At 36.0% G+C, this 26,799-nt stretch overlaps 1 protein-coding gene across 1 annotated transcript in view; it reads left to right on the top strand.

Annotated features, from left to right (window-relative positions):
• IQCM (IQ motif containing M) overlaps positions 1–26,799 on the top strand; it is a 470,255-nt gene that overhangs the window by 243,439 nt on the left and 200,017 nt on the right. Inside the window, exon 10 of the mRNA XM_004479990.3 lies at positions 15,110–15,244. Coding sequence (XP_004480047.2) covers positions 15,110–15,244 — 135 coding nt within the window. The remainder of the gene's footprint in view (positions 1–15,109; positions 15,245–26,799) is intronic.

A 26,799-nucleotide genomic window follows, 5' to 3' on the forward strand; every position in this document is an offset into this window, starting at 1 on the left:
AGCTGACCTCAGCAGGTAAATGATCAATCTATGTAGAGGTAACTGAATTTAGTAGAAAAGAGGAGGCTTAAAATTAAGCACTTGCAACTGAGTTAAGTCACAAAATAAGCAAGCAACAGGAACTTCCAGGGAAGACAGTGGAGTAGGGAGCTCCAGGACTCAATCCTTCCACCAGAATAAATAGTAAACAGGTAGTAATTGTCTGAAACAACTATTTTGAAATTCCAGAGGCCACAAGAACACTGTACAGCATCCAGGGAGGAGCAGGAGGCTGATAAATTATGGTATAGAACTATAAATTGCTCTCTCTACACAGTGGCTACCAGTTCCTAACATCTGCTCTTGCAGTAGGCTGCCCTGGATTCCAGTGCCTGGTTGACTGCTGCTGGCAGAAAGGGATGTAAAAATACTCTTCCCCAAGAACAGAGGTGTGCACTGCTGATCACTAACCATGGCTTTTGATTAGCTAATTCAGATCCTGGCTGGGTCCCAGCTCTGAGGGCAGCTGTGGTTTCAATGCATCTCAGACAAAGTCCATGGCAGCCATTGTTTCAACCCTCCCTGGAAGGGGCAGATGTGGTAGAGATTTAAAGATGCAGGGCTTGCTCGGTATGGTGGGGGGAGTTAGCTGAAGGGCTGTATTTGCTGGGCATGCTGGGAAACTCAGCTTTGGAGAGTTATTGGAGAAGTTGGCGACACCCTTCCTGGTTCCCGTCACAGAGCACTTTGGAGCCCTTCTTTTTGCCTCTTTTCTTGGATTCCTGGCCCTGTTTTGGCTGGGTAAAAGCAAATTGAGATAGCTCTCCCCAGGGTGACATACTCCTAGAATTTGAGAAAAAGCAGCATGAAACAACAAAAGGAGTATGAAAAACTATGAAGGCTGGTAGTATGGGACAAAGGCCTGCTCACGTCAGATACATGTGAGAAGGATCTTTGTCCCCTGGGACAACAGAACTCCTGTACACAGCGGGACCTCAAAACAACTAACAAGTAAAAGACAGGAAAACCCTGCACATTGCATTTCCATTAGGCAGAACTTCCTGATAGGGGAAACCCTTGTCTTATTATCATCAGCTGGTTACAAAACCAAGAAACAGACTTCCGAGGGAGCATATTCCAAAGTTAACACTTTGAAATATTAAAAAGCACATTGTGTGGGAAGCAGACTTAGCCCAGTGGATAGGGCGTCTGCCTACCACATAGGAGGTCTGCGGTTCAAACCCTGGAGTTGGCCCATGCACAGTGCTGATGCGTGCAAGGAGTGCCCTGCCATGTGGGGATGCTCCCCGCATAGGGGAGCCCCATGCACAAGTAGTGCACCCCATAAGAAAGAAAGTTCAGCCTGCCCAGGAATGGCACCACACACATGGGGAGTTGATGCAGCAAGATGACACAACAAAAAGAGACACAGATTCTTGTGCTGCTGACAACAACAGAAGTGGACAAAAAGAAGAACACACAGCAAATGGACAGAGAGTAGACAACTGGGGTGGGGGAAGGGGAGAGAAATAAATAAAAATAAATCTTTAAAAATAAAATAAATTGCACAGTGTGAAACAAAAGTATACAAGACAAACAGGGAATGAGGACCCACTCAAAGGGAGAGGATAAAAATACAGGAAACACCAACGAAGAAGATAAGAAGATAAGAATGTGGACATACCGAAAAGAACTTTTTAATAAGTGATCTGGGGAGTGGATGTAGTTCAGTGGTTGAATGCCTACTTCCCAAGTACAAGGTCCTGGTTTCAATCTCTGGTACCTCCTAAAAATATTATAAAAAATGATTAAGGAGATGAAGGAAAGTATGAAGAAAAAACTACAGGATATCAGGAAAACAATGAGTGAACCATATGGAAGTCTAAGTAAGGAGATATAAAATTTAAAAAGGAACCAAACAGAATTACTAGAGTTGAAGACCAAAATAACTGAAATAAAAAATGCCCACAAGGGTTTTAAGAGTAGATTGGAGCTGGAAGAAGAATCAGTGAACTTGAAGACAAGAGACTTGAAATGAGTCAGGCTGAGTAACAGAAAGAAAAAAGAAACAATAAAAGTGAAAATAGCCTAAAACAGCTATGGGACACCATCAGGAACAACAAAATACGCATTATGGGAGTCCCACAAAGAAAGAGAGAAAGAGGCAAAAGGAATAGTCAAAGAAATAATGACAGAGAACTTTCAAACATAGAAATATGCATATCCAAGAAACTCAGAAAACACCAAACATGATAATTATGAAGAAAAATCCACTCCATTGTATTAGCCACTGTTCTCTAGGGAAACAGAATAAACAAGAAATTTCTGTAAATAGTATGAGATTTAATAAAATTCTCTGACATGACCGTGGGGATGCACAAGTCCAGATTCCTCAGGCAGGCTCCAAACCAGGGACTTTTATGAAGGACCTTAATGAGGTCCCAGGAGATGTTGGCTGTCCAAAGATGAGCTGCGAAATTCACTCTGAATGCTGAAATCACTTTCCTTTTTAAGGCATTCAACTGATTGGGTAAAATGTCTCACATTGCTGATGGCAATCTCCCTGGTTAATTGTGGATATAATCAGCCATCTACGCAATAAACTCACTGATGGTTAAAAACTGAGTTGATAAATTAGCCTAATCATCACACCCATCATGTATTGATTGCACCATCAAATGCAAAGGACAAGGGGAGGGTTCTGAAAGCTGCAAGAGATGAGCAACATGTTATATACATGGGAGTTCCAATAACATTGGGTGCCAGTTTCTCATCAGAAACCGTGGAGGCAAAAAAGCAGTGGGCTGAAATCCTTAAAATGCTGAAGGAAAACAACTGCCAGTCAAGAATATTATATCTGGATAGACTCTTTCAAAAATGAGGGGGCAATTAAGACATTCTCAGATTTTAAAAAGAGCTAAGGGGGTACAGCACCATTAGACGTGCCCTGCAAGCAATGCTACATTTTCAGACTGAAACAAAAGAACACTAGACAGTGGTTCAGAGCAGCATAAATAAATGAAGACCTGCAGCAATGGTAACCATTTGGGTATTTATAAGTGCCAGTATTATTGTATTGTATAGATTGGTATGTAATTTTACTTATTTCCTACAGGTGCTAAAATGCAAATGCATAGAAAGTAATGATAAATCTAGGTTTTTGGATATACAATGTACAGAGATATAAATGGTAGCAAGTATGGAAAATGGTGGGGGGAGAGAGGGGTAATGGAGAAGCAATGTACATGCTATTGAGGGTGAGTTTGTCTTAAAACAAATATAATTGTTATATAAATAGGATGTTAAATTATAACCCTTGGTAACCACGAGGAAAACAGATGAAAAATATATCAAGATAGAAATGAAAAGCCATTCAATATGGTACAATACAAGAAAACAAAACGAATATAAAAGTAAGCTTAAACTGAAGCAAGATAAGAAAGATTTAAGACTTACAAAAGCTAAATAGCAAAACAGCACAAGAGAGACCTGTATTGTTAGACTGACTTTAAAAGTAAATAGATTAAACTCAACAAAACCGAAAGTTGCTTCTTTGAAAAGATTAAATGAAGACAACAAATCTTTAAGTAGACTGTCAAAGAAAATAAGAGGATACAAATTACAAAAATCAGAAATAAAAAAGGTTAAATTACTGGGTTGCTGAAATTAAAAGAACTATAACTGTATACTATGAACAACTGTATGCCAATAAATTGGATTACCTTGATGAGATGGAGATTCCTAGAAACCACCTACATTGACTCAGGAAGAAATAAAAGATCTTAACAAACCAAATACTGGTAAGGAGATTGAATCAATAATCAAAAATTTCCTAACAAGAAAAAGTCCACAGGGGAATTCTATAAAACATTCCAAGAAGACTTTACTCCAATTCTGGGCAAACTTCCAAACAATTGAAGAGGAGGAAGTACTCTCTAACTTAATCTATGAGGCCATTACCCTCATAACAAAGATACCACAAGGAAAGAAAACTACAACTAGTGTCTCTTATAAATATAGATGCGCATATTCTCAACAAAGTACTGGCAATCTGAATTAAACAACTTGTTAAAAGCATTATATACCGTGATCAAGGGGGATTTATCCCTGGTATGCAAAATTGGTTCATAAAATCAATTAATGTAATATATGACATTAACAGAATGAAGGAAAAAAAACACACATGATCATCTCAATTGATGCAGACAATGCATTTGACAAAAACCAGCACACTTTCTTGATAAAAACACTTAGAACTTGAGGAATAGAAGGAAATTTCATCAATATGATAAAGGCCATACATGAAAAGCCCACAGCCAACATCCGACTTAATAGTGAAAGACTGAAAACTTTCCCTCTAAGATCAGAAACATGGCAAGGATGCTTACTGCCACCACTGTTATTCAACATTGTATTGGAAGCTTTTACCAGAGCATTAATCAAGAAAAAATATATAAAGGCATTCAAACTGGAAAGGAAAAGTAAAACATACCCTATTTTCAGATATTAAGTACAAAAAAATCCTGAAAAATCCACAAGAAAGCTTCTAGAGCTGTTAGATGAATTCAGTAAAGTGATGGGCACAAGATCAACACCCAAAAATCAATAGTGTTTCTGAACACAAGCAATGAAAAATCAGACAAAGAAATTAAGAAAAAAAATTCTGCTTACAATATCAAATAAAATTCTCAAATATTTAGGACTAAATCTAACCAAGCATTAAGAACTTGTACACAGAAATCTACAAAACATTGCTAAAATAAATTAAAGAAGACCTAAATAAATGGAAGGGTATTTTATGTTCATGGATTGGAGGAGTAAATATCCTTAAGATGTCAAAGCAATTTACAGATTCAATGCAATCACAAAATTCCATTTTGTGATTCTTTAAAAAAACCTTCTTTAAAAAAATAGAAAAGCCAATCATCAAACTTATATGGAAAGATAAGGGGTCCAAATAGCTAAAGCCATCTTGACAAAGAAGAATGAAGTTGGAGACTCAAATTCCTGACCTTAAAACTTATTTCAAAGCCATAGTAATCTAAATGGCATGGTACTGGCACAAGTATATACATATTGGTCTTGGAAATCAAGCCACACTTATTTATTTATTTATTTATTTAGTTTTTTTTCAAGCCACACTTTTATGGACAACTAATGTTTGACAAGGTGGCAAAGATCACTCAGTTGGGAAAGAACAGTCTCTTCAAGAAATGGTACTGGGGAAACTGGTCTCTGCATTTTGCAAAGAACCAAAAAAAAAAAAAAAAAAAAAAGAAGGAGAACCCCTATCTCATACCATATTTAAAAATCAACTAGAAATGGATTAAAGACCTAAACATAAAGCTAGAGTCATCCAATTTCTAGAAGAAAACATAGGAAAGCATCCTCAGGACCTTGATTAGGCAATGATTTCTTAGACTTTACACTCAGGATACAAGCAACAAAAGAAAAAAGGAGATAAATGGGACTTCATCAAAATTAAACTTTTATTCTTCAAAGGAATTTATCATGAGAGTAAAACAATAATCCACAGAGTGGGAAAAATATTTGGAGACCACAAATCCAATAAAGGTTTAATAGTCAGAATATTTAAAGAAATCCTTCAACTTAACAACAAAAATGTAACCAACACAATTTAAAAATGGGAAAAAGACATCACTCCAAAGAAGATGTACAGATGTCCAGAAAGCACATGAAAAAATGCTCAGCATCATTAACCATTAGGGAAATGCAAATCAAAACCACAATGAGATACCATTTCACACCCATTGGAATGGCTGCTATTAAAAAATGGAAAATAACAAGTGTTGGAGAGGATGTGGAGAAATGCAAACATGCATTCACTGATGGAGGCAATGTAAAATGGTGCCCCCGACTCTGGAGGACAATTTGATGATTCCTCTGAAAATTAGATATGAAATTACCATTTGACCTGGCAATCCCACTAATGGGTATATACCCAAAGAATTGAAAGCAGGGACTCAAACAGATATTTGCATACTTATGTTCATAGTGACATTATTCACAGTTGCCAAAAGATGGAAGCAACTCAAGTGTCCATCAGCTGATGAACGAATGAACAAAATGTGGCATATATATACAATGGAATATTATTCTGCTGAGAAAATGGAATGAAGTCCTGATACATGCCACAACATGGATGAATCTTGAAGACATAAGCCACATACAAAAGGACAAATGTATGATTTCACTATTTGAATCAATTAGAATAAGCAAACTCAGTCTGTATCTAAAATACAGTTTACCAAGGTATGGGATGGGGATAGGGAATGGGAAGTTAAGGCTTAAAATATACAGAGTTCCTGTTTGAAATATTTTGGTAACTGTCTTAGTTTGCCATAGAGCTGTTGGTGCAAAGTACCAGAAGTGGGTTAGCTTTTATAAAGGGGATTTATTTGTGGTAAAAGTTTACAGTTCTGAGGCCATGGTATGTCTAAACCAAGGCACCATTAGAGGTGCTTTCTCACCAAAGTCAGCTACTGTTGATCCTACTGTTCTGCAACTTGGCAAAGATGGCCACTGATCTCTACCTTCCCCTCCAGAACCTACCCTCTCCCGGGCTTAGCTGTGGGAAACCAGGCATAGGGCTTGTCTCCTTCTCAGCCTCTTCATTCATTCCGGCTGCTCCACTTTCTTCCTGAGTTCAGCTGTGAGATATCAGGCATAAAGCTTCTCTCTTCCTGAGACTTGGTTCCTTGAGATTTTCAGGCTTCTCTGTTTTCTTGCAGTCCTCTCTCTCACATGGCAGGATCAATATAATACAATGGCAGTTTCCTCTTTCTGTGTCTCCATTTATACCAAGCTCCAGTAAGAGAGTGGAGATTCAACCTAAGTCACACCTCACTGACATAGTCTCATCAAATGTAATCTAATCAAGTGATCTAAAGTGAATCCAATGCAACCAAAGGGTACCACGCTCACAGGAATAGATTAAGAAAATATTCTTTTTTGGATTCATAAAGTAATTTCAAATTGTCACAGTAATGAATGGTGGTGATGGTAGCATGACACTATGAATGTAATTAGCAGCACTGAAATATATATCTGAATGCGATTAAAAAGGGGAAATAGTAGATTGTATATATTGATACACCATAATTGTTTTTTAAAACTCCATGGAAGTACACTACAGAAACAGTGAACACTAAATGAAACCATGGACTTCAATTAATAGTACAAATATAAAAATGTGCTATCATCAATTATAATTAATACTCTGAGAGAGCTAAGAGATGATATTGACTTTATTAAACAAGGACAGGAAACCTTAAAAGAGGAATTTTTAAAGAAGAAGAAATATCTTGTTTCTTATAAATATGGAAGTGATAATTAAAAATTCTATTGAAGGGTTAAAAGAAAAAGCTGAAGAAACATCCTAGAATATACAGCAAAAAGATAAAAGATGACTAAGACAATAGAAAAGATAAGAAAATGAAAGTATCAACCTAGGAGTTCCCAGCAACAGTACTTAGAGATTCTAGAAAAAGAGTGCAAAGAACAATGAGGGAGGGAAAGAAGAATGTAAGTTTTCTAGAATGGATGGATATGAGTTTTAAAGTATGGAATTGTCCTTTGAGTGTTCCAGTCCCACATGGATACACACCAGCATGAAACTTCAGAATGCTAGATCAAAAGAGAAGATTCTCTAATTTCCAGTGAAAGAGAAAAATAGGTCACAAACAGAAGGCTGGGGAAAATTGTATCAATCTCTTCAATACAGTTTCACTGCAAGCAAAAAATTGAAGCAATGCTTTCAGAATTCTATAATGATTAGAAAAAGGATTTCTAAACCAGACTTCTACACCCTACCAAACTATCAGTAGTGATTGTAGACAAAAATATTTTCAGAGCTCAAGTTCTCAAAGTTTTTTACCTCATACTCATTCTCAGGTACTGACTGGAGGAGGTGCTTTATCAAAACCAGGCAAAATGATGTTTAAGGAAACAGGGGAACTACACAGGGAAAGTAAATGGAAGTCTCACAATGACACTGTATTAGGGAGCCAGATTGGAGAAAAGGATAAAGGCTCCAGGAGTGATGTCTTTAATATTAAAAGGGAGAGAGAGATAATATAACTGTTGAAAATTGAATTGAGAAGTATTTTACACAGAACGAATGGAGAGAATAAGAAGAATTAGCAAGTAATCAAAGAAAGCAATATAAGTGAAGGGGCAAAAGTATTAACTCCAAGAAAAACATTGTTTAGAAAAGAAAATATCACTCAGCAGTGAACTAAAGTTATATGTTCAAAAATTGAAAACACTGGATATATTTTATCAAAATTCATTAAAACCATGGGAAAAGTTGACTTGTGTTTATATATATATGTATGTATAAGTGAATGGAATATAAGACATCATTATCATTATCCTAAAGTGTTGGTCAGTAAAAAATATTTAAATTGAAAAAAAAATCTTCAGTATCTATTTGTAAATATGAATGTAAGTAACAAAAGAAAGAGCAAAAGGAATTGAAAGTGGATGCCTCTGGTGTGATTTGGAATTGAAGCATGGAGAGAAATGGGGCAAAGTTCTGTTGTTTTCATTTATTTTTTAGTATTATTTACTTCTTAAAATTATATACATTTATAAATTTGATAAAATATAAAAATAAAATTTAAGTAAAAATAAATGAATATTTTTGTCAACCAAAGCATCCACATACACTGAGGGTGAAAGTAATTCTACAGTCCACAGAATTTGTAAGTTCTTCTATTTCTTCATGGTCCTTAGTGAATTCCTCAACGTTTCCATGCATTGATTATTAATTTGTCCTTATTTGGCAGATAGCTATGCAGCTTTTTATGCATCTTCAATGATCAGAATATTTCATTAATTTATATGATTTAAGATTTATATGTGCCCTGATTATAGCTACCCAGAATATTTGTTCTGCTAGTATACTACTGGAAGTTTATCTATAGTAGGACACACTATGGTCACTTAAATATATGTTAATACATGCATTATTCTATATTGTGACAGGCATCTAAAACTGATTAAGGCCCAAAGAATAAGAGGTATATGTATTTATTCATGGAGAAATATATTTACTTGAACAGAAAATAGAAAATGGCATTGTTTGTATCTTAGTTTGGGTTTCTCCAGAATCAGACTCTGAGAAATTAATTCAAGTATAACTAGTATATTTGGGAATTGATCACAGGAAATTCTGTTAGCTAAGTAGAGAAGGAATACAGGTAAAGAAAGTCAAAGAAGTGTGCAAGCTCAAGCAAATTAGCATGCGGGCAACTGGAAGTTATTATTTCTAGGGATCTTGAGGAAACAGAGTAGCAAACTAGACTAGTGCTGGGTCTTTACCAACATCTCCCCCCAGTCATTACATTGTTTGTGGGCTGTTCCAAGGGGTGGGAGCTAGGGGATAATTTATTCCCTGGCACATCTAGCCTGCTGCACAAGTGGGAAGTGTGGTGCCCAGTGGACAGCAAAAGCCCTTAGATTATGAAAGTCTTGGTAAATTTTTTCAAATTAATTTTTTAAAACAAATCAATTTTATTGATATATAATAATAAAGCATACAGTCTATCCAAAGTGTACAGTCAGTGGTACTTGGTATAATCACATAATTATGCATTCATCACTTTAATCATTATTAGAGCATTTCCATTAGTTCAAAAATAATAATAAAAAACAGACAAACAAAAATTCATCACCTCTCAATTTCTCTATGCTTCCTCTACTGTACGTAGCTGCTATTTCAGGCTATTCTTGCTTATTTAGTTAATTATTTCTTTTTTTATTTAAAAGCAGTTTTATTGAGATATATTCATATACCATTAAATCTATCCAAAGTATATAAACAATGGCCTTTAGTATAATCACAATGTTCCACTTTCATCACCACAAATGTTTTAGAACACTTTCATTACTCCAAAAAGAAAAACTCCACCCCCCCTTAAGTAGTTACCTCTCAGTCCCCAACCCTACATAACCACTAATCCAAATTCATCTTTATAAATTGATTTATATTTACATTTTATATACATGGACTCATAAAATATGTAATACTTATGTCTGGTTACTTTTATTTAGCATAATGTAGGTTTTTGTCTGATATTAACGTCTTGTAACACTAATATACATTGGTTCAGTTTCAAAGAAAAACAGTTTTATATATGCAATATTATCCATATTCATATTTCACGTGAGGTTTTACAGTGCTATACAGTGCCATGTTATATTTTTTTAGTTTTCCTCTTAGTAATACACATGTCCATAGACTTTCCCTTTTGACCACTGTCATACCCATATAATAATACTGCAGTTACAAACACTATGATGTGCTTTTATCTTTTCTATTCATTTCCAAAGATTAACACACGTCCTTTTTATCAATTCTGCACGTTGACCCTCAGCTTACCATTCTCTAACATTATCTATTTCTTGGTGACCCACATTCAAGTTATTAACTCCATGAGATTACACAATATATTTAGTTCGTAATAGCACAAACATACTCTATCTGTCCTTTTGTGTCTGGCTTGCTTCTCTCAACATAATGTCCTCCAAGTTCACCCATGTTGTCATAGGCTTCATGACTTTATTTCTTCTTACAGCTGCATAATATTCCATCTGTGTACATACCACAATTTGTTTATCCATTCATCAGTTGATGGACACATGAGTTGTTTCCATCTTTTGGCAATCATGAATACCACTGCTATGAACATCAATGTGCAGATGTCTGTTTGTGCCACTGCTCTCAGTTCTTGTGGGTATATACCTAGTAATGGTATTGCCAGGTGATATGGCAAATCTATACTCAACTTCTTTAGGAATTGCCACATGGTCCTCCATAATGGCTGTGCCATCCTACGTTCCCACCAATAGTGAATAAGAGTTCCTATCTCAGTACAACCTCTAACAATTCTAGTTCTCTGTCTTGTTACTAGTGTCCATTCTAATAGGTATGAAATAATATCTTATTGTAGCTTTGATTTGCATTTCCCTACTTGCTAGAGATATATAAAAATTTTCATGTGTTTTTTCACCATTTGTATTTCTTCTTTGGACAAATGCCAATTCAAGTCTTGACTGTTTTTTTAAATCAGGTCATTTGTCTTTTTATTGTTAAGCTGTGAAAGTGCTGGCAATTTAAAGTCAAGCCAGCATATACAGAAATGGTATGAAATAAGGAGGTAAGGATGGGGCACTGAGAAAAAATTGTTCTAATTTGTTTATTTGAAAGAGAAGAAAAGTTATATTTGCTTATTTGAAAGAGGAGGAAAGCCAGTTATATTATTATAAGATTTAAGTCTAAATCTCCCTCCTTCACTCCCTCTCTCCCTTTCACTGCTGCTTTTCAGGAAGTGGAATAGCTTCTTGTAGTTAGGCAACCACTAAATATTTCTTTAATGGTAGACATCTCATGACTAACACCCCTGCCCCCTCAAAAAAATAAATGAGTGAGTGAATGATAGAATGGAAAGCTGAAATCCATATGGTTGAATGTCAGGTTGATGTGTTAACTTCTGGTGGAAACCTTTTTGGTGCCTCTGTCATTTGGAACAATTTTCAGGGCTGAGCCTATACTTCAGCAGACCCTGTCTTCCTCTAAATGCTGACTAACAATCAGCTTCATGAGGTTAATCTGTCAATTTTAAGAGTAGAGACCTAGATGTTACCTGTAGCAGTTTGATATTATTTATGAATTTAAAAAAAGATATTGATTATGTTCATAAACTGGTCAGTTCCTTTGGGCATGATATCCTTTGATTGTATTAAATTCAAAGATTTTACATTTACATGATTAAATCAGGATTAGGGTTTTGATTTGACCATGACAGTAGGGCATGACTCACAGTTGAGTCCCCATCCTCTTGGTGGGTTGACAGAAACAGACACTCAAGAAGATACTCAGAAGAGGATACAGAAGAGGAAAGAACTTGCTCATTTTGGTCCTGCCATGTGACAGAAAGGAGAAGGCTCAAACAACTAAAGCCCTGGGTAAAGAGAGATGAGCTAAATGCCAACCTACAGCTGAGTTTGGAAGAAGTTGGGCCCACAGAGCCTTAAGAGGAAAAAGGAAGGAAAGACCAGGCAGAAGTTGCCCACCACCTTGCTTCAACATGTGGCAACAGACTTTGGTGAAGAAGTAACCTGAGTTGGCTTCTTTAGGGCTTTATAACTGTAAGCTTCTACCCCAAATAAGTACCCTTTATAAAAGCCAACAGATTTATGGTACATGGTGCTTTTGTAATTACCAAAAATGCTAGAATAGTTTTATAAATGTTTAAGGGGTATTTTTTGGAGGAATTATGAGATGTTTGATGGAAAAGGTCTAGATTGTTTTTAAGAGACTTTGGTAGAAATATGGAACCTAAGGCTATTTCTGATAAGGCCTTAGAAGAAAATGAAACTATTATTGCAAACTGGAAGAAAGGCAATCTGTTTTTGAAAGTTGCAGAGAACTTAGCAAGATTGACTAATGTTATATGGAAGGCAGAATTTTAAAATGACAAGGTTGGACATTTAACTGAAGACCTTTCCAGAGTATACTTGGAGAATGCAGACTGGCTTCTCCTTGCAGCTTATAGCAGAGGGATAAGCTGAGAACTGAATTGTTGGGCACAACAAAATCATTAACTGATTCCAGAAATTCCAAGCCTCTGGAAATCAAGCCTCCAGATGATAGTATGCCATTTGAGGAATTAACTAAACTTAAAACTTTTAAGCCGGGATTGAAAATGCAATTATCCAGGAAAGACTTGTGGAAAGTCTGTCTGATGCTTGGACCCCTACTTCCTAAATTCTAAGCCAACCAGCTTTTTGTGACAGCTATATGAACAAAACCACTGTCAGCCTGAACTGAAAGGGACATGGAGGGGAGAGATGGAAGGGAAAACAACATTAAGAAGGAAACCATGGAACTTGTGGTCTGGAATTAAGAGATCTCCTTGGACCAAGAGAGGAACCCCACTCGTGTATAGAGAGGGTGAGTTTGCCCTGACATTTGAAGAGGGTGGATGTTCCAGCCCCTGTTCAGGGAGAGTTTTGCTGCCCCAGGCTACAGAGAGGATGAAGCACATTCCCTAAGAGTTGGGGAGAATGAGGTTATCATCCCAGTCCTCTGAGAGGGGTGGGCCTGTTCCCCATAGGTAGGGGAGAGTGAAGTCCACACTGCATTGCTGTGAGAGGGGTGGGCCTGTCTGCCATAGAATAAGGAAGGCTAGGTCACCAACTCACTGTTGTGAGAGGGTTGGGCCTGTACAACAGAGATTAGGGAGAATGTTGCTGCTACCTCACTGTACTAAAGTGGTTGAGACTGTACTCCAGAGTTTGGGTAAAGAGTGGTCATCACCCTAGTGTTCTTGGAGGGTAAGATCTGAGCTCAGTCACCAAGCAGATGCTTGATGAGGGTGGAACCAAGAAAATGGCCATTGGGCAAGCCTGTGGAAAGAGTGTGCTACCAAGAGGCCCCAGGGAGAAGAAATCATCATCTTAAGAATGACTCTCAGACTTTGAAATCTAATGGAGTATGCCCTGCAGGTTTTCAGAACTGTTGGTGACCAGTGACTCATGTTTCCCTCCCAAATTTTCCTTATGGTAATTCAAATGTTTATCCTATGTCTGTCCCTTTGTATATAGAAAGCAGATAAATTGTTTTTTAAGTTTCACAGGTCTGCAGCCAAAGGGGACTTTGCCCAAAAAGAAACTATATTTCTGTAAACTGATTGTGATGTGATTTTGTACTCAGCATTGCTACTGAAATAAGTTTTTTTTTTTTTTTTTAATATTGCAAAGTCTATTTTGGAATTCAGAAGGTGGAGTGAGTGTAGCAGTTTGATATTATTTATGAATTCTAAAAAAGATATTGATTATGCGTGTAAACTGGTCTGTTCCTCTGAACATGAGACCCTTTGATTGTATTAAATTCAAAGATTTTATGTTTACTTGATTAAAATTAAGGCTTTGATTCAACCACATCAGTAGGGCATGACTCAAAGTTGAGTCTCTGCCCCCTTGTGGGCTGATAGAAACATACACTTACCTAAGAAGACACACAGAAGATACAGTAGAGGGGAGAACTTGGTCATTTTGGTCCTGCTGTGTGACAGAAAGGAGAAGGCTCAAACAGCTAAAGCCCTGGGAAGAGAAACAAGTCCTGATGCCAGCCTATAGCTGATATCAGAAGAAGCTGGGCCCACAGAGCCTTAAGAGGAAAAAGGAAGGAAAGACCAGGTGGAGGTCATCACCATCTTGCTGCAATATGTGGCAACAGACTTTGGTGAGGAAGTAACCTAAGTTTGGACTCTTCAGAGCCTTGCAACTGTAAGCTTCTACCCCAAATAAATACCCTTTATGAAAGCCAACAGATTTCTGGTACTTTGAATCAACATCCCTTTGGCTGACTAATATACTACCTCTTTAAAGACAGAAAATAAAATGTTTCTGGAGACTTATACTGATAAAATGCATGGACCCATTTCTTTTGGTCATTGTCTAGCCTCATCTAGTGTCAAGTGTGGGAGATACCTGAGGAGTGTTCTAATCAAGTGGTTTTCTGTTGTAGCCTTGGGCCAGGAGTGGCAAAATACCTTATACCAGGGAGTAGGAATGCATGAAGCCAGTGAAGAAAATGTAGACATCATTCCCAAGTTAGGGGCCAAATCAGAACTAGAATAAGCAGTTCAAAGCAGAATCACCAATTAAAGTAGAGTATGAGTGGAAACCAAAAGAGAAGAAAAAATCAGGGGAGGTAATGAATAAGGAATACTGAAATGCATCAGCAAGGGTGAAACTCCAAGGAATTCTGACATTTAATGCAGGAGCTGCACATGTCTTATGATGAGGTTTGAGCATTGATATATGTAAGGTCTGTGGACAGTTGCCATCTCGCTTAGGCTGGAGAATGACACTGTTCTCCTTGGGGAAGGAAAATTACACTATTATGGAATTTGGGGAGGAGAAACACACCTATTTCCCTTTAACCTCCCCAAGGAGTCATACACTAACCATGGAAGCTTATCAGTAAACGTGACAAATCTGGAGATAATTTGCTTCAAATCCAGATGAACCTTTGTGATGCCTTGTGACTGCCATATTGTTTATCAAGAAAATATTTTCTTTTACATTTTTCTTTTAGTCTATGAAACAATATTTTCTAAGAGAGAAGATTGGCAGGGATTAGAAAGAAGTGAGCTCCCTAAATACTTCAATGAATGTGGTCATTTCCCAACCCAGAAACAAATTGATGAAACTTGGAACTTGGTTAATAGAGGTGAGTAGTTTCTCACTTCTTTTCTTCACTTTTCTTCCTCCCTTCCTTTATTCTCTTACTTTTATTCAACTTATCTTATGAATCCCTTTCTTCAAATTCCTTTGTATCTTCTGAAATATACAAAGGAAGAAATTTAAAGAACAGATTAAAAAAATTTGATGTGATAAAAGTTATTTTTTTGAGGGATGGGAGAAGATAAATTCAGCTTTTAAATATACTTTTTTTATTGATATAAAATAAGTTAGTTCTTCTGAGTATATTTTAAACCAGAGGTTCTTAACCTTTTTTGTTCCACAGACCCCTTTGCCAGTCAGGTGAAAATCACAGACCCTTTTCAGAAAGTAGCAGGAGGTAGTTTTATGACACTCAACTAGCATCAGGTCTAACAACTACCATAATTTTGAAGTATTGATAAGCATAAGCGATTTTTTGAGATATACCACTGTAATGTGATATGAAATGAGTACTACTATAACTTAAGGCACGCATTCATAAGTGAAGGCAATGTTAGACTTCAGTTAGAGGTCAGAGAAAATAAAGCTAATAAATTGATTTTTTTCAATTCAAGCTCACTGACCCCCTGAGATCTTGCCACAAACCCCTTGGAGGTCCATGGACCCTGGTTAAGAACCTGTTTTAAACAATCATATTTTAAATATTAATGCTAAAAAGTTTCATTCCTGGAATGTAAACTTCAGCACTGAAGAACATAGCCAAGTTTAAATGTTTTAAACGTTGTAAACCATTTCAATAAAATACAATTTTGTAGTTAGATTCTCATTTATTTTTTGAGCAGTAAATTAATAGAAGAAAATTATTGTATGAAAAATATTAAGTAAATGTAAATGGAGTGATATTCCTCCCATCTCTAAAACTAGTAAGCAGGTAGGAATGGTCACTAGGGTGTGAGAAATCTCAATGAATTTTCCTTAGGTCCTCAAGATTCTTCTTAATTTTTCTTTCTATGTCCATACTAATTCTATGGTTACAATGTTGGGAGGGGATGCTTGATGTGTCCATAATTTAATGGAGAGAAGAGGTTAAACAAAACAAAGCAAAACTTTTTAGGGCCCTTATATTATATGAAAAGGCTTCATGTAATAGGTAGATGTGAGTGAGGTCAGAGGGTCAGTGTTGGAGAAGCTTCATTATGTGATTGACATTTTCCTTCTTAATTAGTTCTTAATGTAAATACCTCAATTCTTTACTTATGGAACTTTGTTGTTGTTATTTTTTGGGGGGTGAGATTTTCTTTTGATACTGCTGTCTTCCTAGTTTCTAGAACACTTTTCTAGACTAGGTAAATAATTGTTTACCAACTGCATAAGCACCAGATAACTTTTTGCTTCAGAGGTCATGACTGCTTAACATTTTTCTGATGATAAAAATATCAAATGTCTATTATAAAATTTTGGAAAACATAGAAATATATAGAAATCTCTAAGAAAAAGTAGTTGTTAACATTTTGATTATCTTTCTGTTTTTTCTTCTGTGCATATGACATTATTTTTATGAAAATTGAGACTATTTTCTGCAAATTCTTTAAAAACCTGCTCTTTTTGCTTAGCAATATTCATGGATAGGTTTCCAAGCCATTAAATATTCTTTTACACTATTTATATGTGAGTGATAATCTGTCATATGGATGTTCTATAATGTTTTTACCACTATACATTTAAATTATTTCTGTTTTTTTATAGTTAATAATAATAAAATGAAAAAAATTAAGTGCAGTGAAATGGGATTGTAGTGGAAGCAGAGAGTATTCAGTGATTATGTATTGAAGGCTAGGACTCAGGAATCTCTGAAAAGGAAGATTTATTATGACCAGCTGGGCCCGGCAGACTCCTGTTCAAAAAGCTGAGCACTGAGTAGGGGTTTTAGTTTATTTTTATACAAGAGACACACGTGGTGGGACCAGGAGAGGCTTAGGGGTCAAAACGACGTTCTTTGTTGGTTTAGTGTTTAGCCATTTGTTTGAATTACCTTGAATTAGCATATCACATTCCAGATAAGCTTGAATTAACATATTGCCCACATTCCATCTGGAGGTAACTTTGAATACCCATTCAGTCTACATCCTTTCTGAATATTCAAAGCCTATAGGGCCTATATCACTTAATTGGCTTTCTAGAAGCTAGGCACACTTGAATACAGAATTATATAGGTTTGAATTCATGCACAGGCAATATTATAACCCCCTCCCCCTTTGATGCCTTGCTTACTATTTTTGGAGTTATGAGGTGAGCTGCTGTCTGTGTTCTTACTTCATTATTAAGTTTGCACTTTAGTTATTATTAAGGGGAGGAAGCAGGGAAGTATGATAAAAGCATAGGAGGAGTTTCAGCTGTTCATCATCTCGACTGCTCATTTTTCAGGAGGGCTTAATGATGAAGTCTCTGGGAATATCTGGGGCTTTTCTTGGCTTTGGGAGGAAGTCTTCTTCCAAGTGGTGGAATCTTGGGAAGATTTTTTTTTCTAGGTTCCAGATCCATCTACCAATTTCCTATCTTACTAGCCTGTCCTAGTTTTTCATTTAGAGAGTTTACACCTTTAATCTTAAAGGGGGTGCTGAAGGAGATGATCTTTTTTTCTGTAACTACTTCCTGCTGGTCAGGGGCAGTTGACCCTACCTGACAAGATGTGAAACTCTCTATTTTATCTCAGTTGGAGGAAGATGGATCTGGCATCCTGGGTGAAGCTGGATGAAGTTTTCATATGGCTAACAAGATGTAGATTCTGGAAGAAATAAACATAATTAGAATTTTGAGAATATATAGTCTCACTAAGAGGACACTGGACCACAGAAGTAGAAAAGGTCAGGTGCCTGCAAAGGCTGCATTTTCCTAAAGTTGGTGGAAAAGAGTATACATATATATATAAAGTTATTTCATGCTGTTGGTTAACTTCAGAGAGAAATTGCAATAGTCAATGGGGTTAGGTATAAATTGTCAATCCCAGTTCCTATGGTGGAGGAGAGGAATGAGAAGAGGTATTTCTCTTTTCAGTTAAGCTAAAGGAGATGAAAAGAGGCAAGGGTTTTTAAAGGGAAATCTGGTTTGCTCTTTTCTAGTAATAAGCATTTGGGCTAGAGTTAGAGGAAACAGGTGATTTTGACATAGATACTACTTAGCTTTGTCTTTTGAAGAGGTATTTCAGCCTGTCCAATGATTGGCACTTGTGTGTTCCATCAGATGCTTCTGGTGAACTGGTACTCTTGGGCAGCTGACTTTGTTCAGGTTTAGTACACCAAGCTGGACATTCCTCTAGCATTAATAGCTGTGGGAGTGATCAGAACTACAGAGTAAAGTTTTTATATTTTGGCTTTAATTGAGCAACTCCTGGTAATTTCTTTGACTGTTTTTAACCAGGCTTTGTCTTTTGAAAACCCATTTGGCTAAGCTGGTTAGGACATCCCTCCCCAGATGAGTGCCTTGGTGAAGTTCATTAAGGACTTTTCACTACACTGCTCCTGGCAGGTGGACTTGAGGATTTTTAACAAGTCACCCATCAGTTTCTAGGGTGAACCCCCAGCTAGCTGCCCTGGCTTGTTCGCCCTGGATCTACTGTGGATCTTCAAGTACTGGTACAGGTGCTGGAATAAAGGGTAGGAGGGAAACCTGGGTTTGTGCTGCTGCTTTAGCAGCTGTGTTACCTTAAGCATTTCTTTTTTCTATAGCAGTGTTTGTTTTCTGATGCCTTGGATGATGCATAACTGCTATTTACTGAGGTACTAGCATGGCTTCTAAGTAAATCTAGGATTTTTGCCTGTGTTTAAGAGTTGACACACTGTTAGTAAGCAGGCCTTGTTCTTGTTACACAGCAGAGTGAGTGTGAAGGACAAGGAAAGCATACTTAGAGTCTGTGTAAATATTAACTCATTTCCCAGCTGCTGACTTTAAACTTCAGGTAAGGGCAATTAGCTCTCTTTTTCCAGGGTTGAAGTTTCAGGGGGAAGAGCTCTGCTCTCTATGGTTTTAAGTTAAGAAACCACTGCATAACCTGCCTTTTTAATTCCTCTCTTAATAAAACTGCTTTCATTTGTGAACCACTTAATGTTTGGGTTCACAAGAGGCTCATCCTTTGGACCTGGCTTGCTTGATTAGTTTTGGTAAAGAGTCTCAAGACAGGAGTGGAGAAGGGGTTCTTCAGGATCTGACTTTGGGCCCTCTACAAGGAGTAGGGTGGCTGGGTTGAGAGTTTGACCAACCCTTCTCTGTACCTCAGGGGTTTTTAGTAATTCAGACTGGTATTAATTAACTGGCTATCAGTAAGCACATCTTTCACCTGGCATGGTGTAAAGATTGTGAGAGGTTGCTCCCAAGTTAACTTGGTGGGTTTTTTTTTTTAATTAAAAGGGCTTTTGGCCCCACTGTTTTCAGGGAAGGTGGCTATTTTTTTTTTAATTTCACAGACAAGTTTATTAATTACTTAGAAAATGAAGTCGACCAAGACTTTTAACATGTTTAGTGTCCTTCTGCATATGATTTATTAGAAATATTGCCATAATCATCAAACATATATTTAGAATAGGGTATAGGTACAGTATTTAATACTAATTAATGTACTACTCAATGCATAAGTTTTTCCTTGGGCTGCAATTAATAGCTTTAAGTTTCAGGTTTGCAATGCTGTACAGGTTATCTCTCCATGGAAGTAAGCTATAGTGCCAATTGTGTTTAATTTTTACTCACAGTACTCTGGTATTCATTGCACCACTGCATATGTTCTTCACAGAAGCTACAGCACCATTGACCCTAGAGAGAAGCTAGGAAAATAGATTCCAGTATTTTACTGGCCTGGTGCATAGAGCTCTTTGGCAGTATGAAACAATGCCAGTCTGGAGACAATATCCATTGTACATTTGGCTGTACAGAGCCATTGTTGGTTGCTGCAGGAGTTTGAAACTGCAAAATAGTTCCCATCCACTTCAGGAACACGAACAGAGATGTAGTAGATACTTTTATTGGCTAAGGGTCAGTGACCAACCTAGCCAATAACTTACATAGAGAGGTACCCTGCGGTGTATTGGACACCTGGTTTAAATGCACAAGAGAGTTTGACAATGCTGAAGTCTATCTTTTGATTTTCATACATCTTTTTAACATTTTTAATGCATTGTGTTATATATTAAATGAGCTTTTAGTATTTGCTTTTTACTTTTACACTTTTACCATGAAGACGTAAATTACACAGGTATTTTATTTTAGCAGTAGAGGAAGAGCTACTTTTTCTGTTTTTAAAATGAAAACGGAAGATTTCCAATGGAACCAAAGTAACTCCTCATTACTACCACTTGAATATGCACATTGAGGTGATTTCCAGACAGGTTTTATTGCTATGAATTTACTTTTTGCCATTAATATTAATTTAGGTTTTTAATAATGCCTTTTTAGAAGTAGCCATTCAAATGCTTCAGTTTGGAAGATGCTCTTACAAACTTTTTATAATTAAACACAACTACATAGACTGGTTAATTTACTTTAGATTACAATTAGCAACTGATGGATTTTACTTTATGCATGTAGGAGAAGGCAGATCTACATTTCTTAAACTTAATTGCATTAGATATGAACTTAGAATTTTATGATATTAAAGACAATATAATGTTAATTTATTAACTTGGTATTTTACAAACTAAAGAGATAATACCCAAGCTAAATAAATTGAAACTGTTATAGTTTATACAAAGAATGTTTTTTTTGTTTTTGTTTTTTTCATTTCTTTACAGGGGGCTAAACCCTCTTGTCTGATAAAATTCTAAAACTGTGAATAATCTTAAAAGCATACTTACTACTAGGCTCTGGAATATATTATAATTATTTAATTTGATTTAATTATAATTTAGTAAGGATCTTTTTATAGCTTTTAAGGACTTTTCCTTTACTTACTGAAATTTGGTAATAGGATTAGTAATTACCCTTATTTAAGGCTGTTAAAGGTTTAAAATGGGGACCTACAGGAAAAACCAACTTCATTCCCCAGCCTAGAAGACAGAGTTTTAATCTGCCAAACCTGGCTCCTCCCTCACAGCTCTTGCAAAGAGAAGGCCCTAGGGACTGGGCAGGTCAAAGAGCTCAGAAAAATTTTTTTCCCTTTCCCAATAGTTTCTATATACAAATTTCTATATGACCTTTTCATACTGCATAGCATAATTTGGGTTCTAGGAATATTTATTACATATATAGCTGCATATTTAATTTTTAACAATTTGAATAGAGTTTTTTAAAGAATTATTTGTTAGCTTGATATTATTATCCTGATGTATGAAGATATACACTGAACAAATAGGCAGACATGAATAGTTTGATACAGAAACACAATTTAGTTACTTTAAACTTTCCTTTTTTTACAAAACAAGCTCAACTATAAAATGACACTTGAAAGATCTCCCTGATGGCTTTTCTTTGTTGGCTTCTGCAGACTAGAGGTTCATAGTTTCCCCTCTTTGGGCTTTCTTAATTAATGTCTTATAACCAATATGTTTCCAATGCTATGGTACGATTTTTCTTTGCTTCAGAACTGTAAGCAGAGGCAAGGGGTAGGGCCAGACTTGCAGTAACCATAAACAAAGGCAAACCCAGTTTATAATTACCATCACAATAGTTGAAGTCTAGGGGCATTGATGAAGTTAGTTATAAAATAACCATAATTAAAGGTAAGTTTAGGTTATAATTACCTTTACTATAGTTAGCACTAGATAGACTTAAAGTAGCCATAAACAAAGTTAAATTAGTTTAAGATTACCATTACAATAGCTGAAATCTAGGCTACATCTACTCTGCTGATATAATTTCAGTTATTAATTTTTTTTTACTGTTTTATATATGAAGGCACTTACACAATGATTTAAACTCTTAGTTTTCTAGAAAGTTCTTACTTAAAATCAATTTGGGCATCTTTATTTATTAACTATGCAATTAAAACAATTTTATTAGTAACAACATTGTATAGTTTTTCTGCTTTTCCAGCAATTAAATAAATTTCTCTTGTTATTTATGCATTAAATCCACTAGCAAGACAGTATTGGCATTTAAAGATTCATTTTTAGGTTACATTTCACCATTATCCAACTTGTAACAGGTGAACCCCAAATCTGATTTCCTAGGCACAAGCAAACTGACAAAGTTAAACACAGATTTCAAAGTTGAACACAAGGTATGCACAGATTAAAACAGAAGAATTTTATATCTTTAGCATTTCTAGGAATTCTTTGACCTTAATTGATGGCACACGAGGTTTCTTTATTTTGATTACTATTCACACCTTTTATAGACACAAATGAGTTTAAATTGAGAAGTTTGACATTTTCTCATTTTTTATAAGGAGACATGACATGAAATTTCTGGGTCTCAGATCTATCTGCTCTCCTTTTTTTATGCTGGTTTCACTGGAGTTCAGGGTTCCACATAGAGACTGCTCTTTGGTCACATGGACCAGCAGCAGGCAGAACTTCCCAATTCCTGAGAAGAGACTCCTGTGGGGAGCCTGCTGGCATGACAGAAACTGTGCTTATTATCCTAGGAAGAATGAAGAGACACCCTTTTAGTTGACTGACCTGGCATCCCAGAGTTCCAGCCTAACCAAAGTTCACCATTTCACACAATTCAATACCACTATCCAGAGGCATGAAAACATACACTGGCATTGAATAAGTGGACAAACACTATGGAGTCATGGTACACAGACAGAAACACAAAGCCCATTAATACAACTCATAACTTTTTTTCTCTGGTGTGACTGTTTCCAAGTTTTCTACATTTGACTTTATTTCTAGGAGGTTTCTTTGTTTAACTTTTGGGAAGTGCTGTTGTAGGCTATGGGGGGAGGGGGTTTATTTTTCTTTAATGCATATCGGGGGAACTGAGTTACAGCTAGTTAATTATTGCAACTTTAGCGAGGGGGAACTTCTAACACTGTTCTTTGCCTACCCTTGCTGTTTATAAAACAAGCTCAATTGCAATCCAGCATTTCTGGCTAAACTTCTCCATTGCTCAATTTATATTCAGACTAAGTTGTATGATAAAAACCAATTCATTTTTCTGGAACCAAGATCTTTCAAATTTAGACCATTTCTTCAGGATGCATCCCAGTGAAAGCACTAGGATACTTATGGCTCATTTCCTATGGTGGCAGAGAGAGAGAGAGAGCAGCCAAAATAAAGGCACAAGAGACAGCAGGCCTTTTTCTTAAATTGAGGTAGGGAGCGGGACTTAAACCCATCAATGCCTCTCCCACTGTAATCAAACCTTCACTGTCTTAGTGAAAGCAAACCAGATGCCAACCCACAGTCAGCTAAAGCCAAACATCAGGCTTTTTTTTCTTTTCAGACCTGGAGAAGACAGCTTCCCCCAAACTTTTGGGGGTACTAGGGTTCTCTTGGGAGCTGATCAGGCTCCCCTTCTAACATTTACAGTTAGGCTTTTCTTACAACTATGCCCCTGGGGGTCTTACCTGTGTAGCATGCAGAGCTCCTTTTTTGTTCTCAGGATTTCCTTTCAGACCCTTTGGTGCATCTGTTTTTTTTTCCCATGAGGACTGCAGTGGAGTCCACAACCTCTTTCTGGACCAAACAGGGTCCAGGGGTGCCCTGAGCTGGGGATTTGCCTGGGCATTCTTGGCTTCCTCAGAGGCATCTGAAAAGGACAACAAAATGTTGCCGTCTCTGGCCTTCATTGCGATTCCAGATGAGCCCTCAGGAAATGTAGTGGAAGCAGATAGGATTCAGTGATCCTGTATTGAAGGCTAGGACTCAGGAATCTCTGAGAAGGAAGATTTATTATGACCAGCCGGGCCCAGTGGACTCCTATCCAAAAAGCTGAGCCCCAAGTAGGGGTTTTAGGTTATTTTTATATAAGAGACATACATGGTAGGGCCAGGAGAGGTTTAGAGGTCAAAAAGACTTTCATTGTTAGTTTAGGGTTTAGCCATTTGTTTGAATACGAGCTAAACTTGAATTAGCATATCACCTGCATTCCAGATAAGCTTGAATTAACATATTGCCCACATTCCATCTGGATGTAACTTTGAATACACATTCAGTCTACATCCTTTCTGAAAATTCAAAGCCTATAGGTCCTATATCACTTAATTGGCTTTCTACAAACCAGGCACACTTGGATACAGAATTAGATAAGTTTGAATCCATGAATAGGCTATGTTAGCATCAGCCAAGTGTTCCAGAGTCTTGTACTGATTGGTTTTAGTAATTTAAAATATAGGTGTTTTTTTTTTCAAATCAAGAGTTTCATAGATAAATTCTTCTCTACTGATTATTTTGAAGTACACCAAAATGACTTAAATTTGTAGCATTTAAGAAATTAACTTACCTGGTTTAATTTCCCACTCTAGAAACCAGTAACTCTTTTTGAACAAGTTATTTATCACTTCTATGCTTTATCTTCCTCATCTATTAAAGGGAGATCATAATATCTAACTTATTGGACTGTTGAGAAATTTAAATGAAATGATTCTTATAAAATGCTTGACTCATCATAATTGCTCAGTAAATGTTTGTTATTCTAAGTAATTCTTAAATAATTATTAAATATTTTAAATCATTTTCAAGAACATTTTAACAATTTTTTAAAATTTTTATTTACATAAAAGTGGCTCTTGAAATGTTTAAATGTTGAATCTAATTACTCACTCACTTTATAGAGATTTTGTATTCAATGTTATCAGTGTACCTCCACCCCCATCATCTCTTTCAATTCTAATGACTTGTGGACTGAGGAAGAGATATGTTCATTTATGCCCTTTTTATAGATGAGAACAGTGAGACCTAGGAAGAGATTTTTCATCTCTTCAAGCCAAATTCAATGCTCATTCTAGTTTACTATGTGGAGACACTTTAAAATTAATTAAAAATATAGTTAGATAAATGATTAAAATTTTCTTGGCAGTATGATTGCCTTTATTCATTTTTCAGATTCTCTCTCAATGCCTTACAAGATAGTAGTTATTTTGTAAATGACTGAGTTTATTACATTTGTTATTAAAACTAGAATTTTCAAAAGAAAACAGTTTAACAACATGATTATTATAATCCATAAGATTAGAAAGTTTTACTTTACAGAAAGGTGCCACTCTGATATAATTTTAAATACATTGCTCCTTGTAGTTTGAAAAAATTATTTTGATGAATTTAAATTGGAGATATTTTTAAATAATGGAAAGAAAACAAAATTTATGGGGTTAGTAGTTAAAATAATGATTTTCTACTTGCTTCTGGTATACATTCCCTTTTTAAGAGACTCTGATTTTATGCATTTTAGACTGTCAGTCATCTTCATTCATACTGACTTCTTTGATTGTGGATAATAGCTTCAGATGTGCAACCAACACATTTTTTCATCCAGTAGACTATGTCACCTAACACATATGTAGTCAATTCAATTGATTAACTTCTTCAGTGTATGACACCAAGTAGGTCAAATTCCTAAAACTGTCTGTATGCATTTAGATATTTTTAGTTTCTTTTTTTTTTCATTTTTTATTCTTATCACTATGGTACAAAAATATATCTGACTGAGGACATGAATTTCATCTGAAAATCTTCCTTTGGGAAAATGAAGCAACTTCAGATTTCATGTGTAGACTGATCTTAGAAGTGGCAGACTATGCAATCATAAAAACCTTTACAAAATATACATTTAAATACCAACAAAAGAAATTAATATAGTATGGCAGGATTGAAAATAAGGAAAAATAATACAACATAGTTCTATTATCTGTTACTCATCTGCCTAATTTTAGAAGTTTGAATGGTGAAGGTTTGCCAGTATTTTTCCAGCATGAAAATAGAATTTCTAGTTTATTTTTTTGCAGTTAAAATGAACAGAAAACTCAGCATTGAAGTCAAGTACATTTTTCCTGTGGAGTCCTAGACAAAAACCTTAAAATCATAAATGTGGAAGTTACTTACATTTTATTTAAACTGAAAATACCCATGGCATCTGAAGAAACTAAGGTCTGAAATGTGGTATCTATCATTTTAGGCTACCTGACTATTTAGTAGCAAACTGTAACTCCATTTTGGACCCTCTGTTCCTTGGGACACACTTTTTTCCACCACAGGCAGATAACTGCTGTTTCTGCTATTTTCTGAAGATATTATGTTATTAAATGGGAAGCATACACTTGCTTTCTTTTAAACAGTTTTGCACAGGAATAGGAACTCTAGCAGTATGATTTTGACTCCATAGTATAAGGATTAAAGATTTTTTGAAAATTCGTAGATGATTTTAGCATATAAAAATATGAGAGTGACAAATTTTGATGGCAAAACAAAGCAAAAGTATCAGAGGTAACATGTTACAGAGGTATTACTTTAAATAACATGAAATGAAACATATTACTATTGTATATTTTGAAAATATACACTAAAAACAAAACATGAAATGAAAAATATTGGCCATTTTATGTTCCACAATGGCATGACACTGGGGTCAGCTAGAATTGGTTGGCAGGTTTTGTAGGGACCCCCCAGTGCCAGTATTAACATTTAGGGAATTTGTCTGATTATCTTCTTTATATAATAAAAATGTGCTCTT

Source organism: Dasypus novemcinctus, chromosome 1, assembly GCF_030445035.2.
Source record: "Dasypus novemcinctus isolate mDasNov1 chromosome 1, mDasNov1.1.hap2, whole genome shotgun sequence".
NCBI classification, from domain to species: domain Eukaryota; kingdom Metazoa; phylum Chordata; class Mammalia; order Cingulata; family Dasypodidae; genus Dasypus; species Dasypus novemcinctus.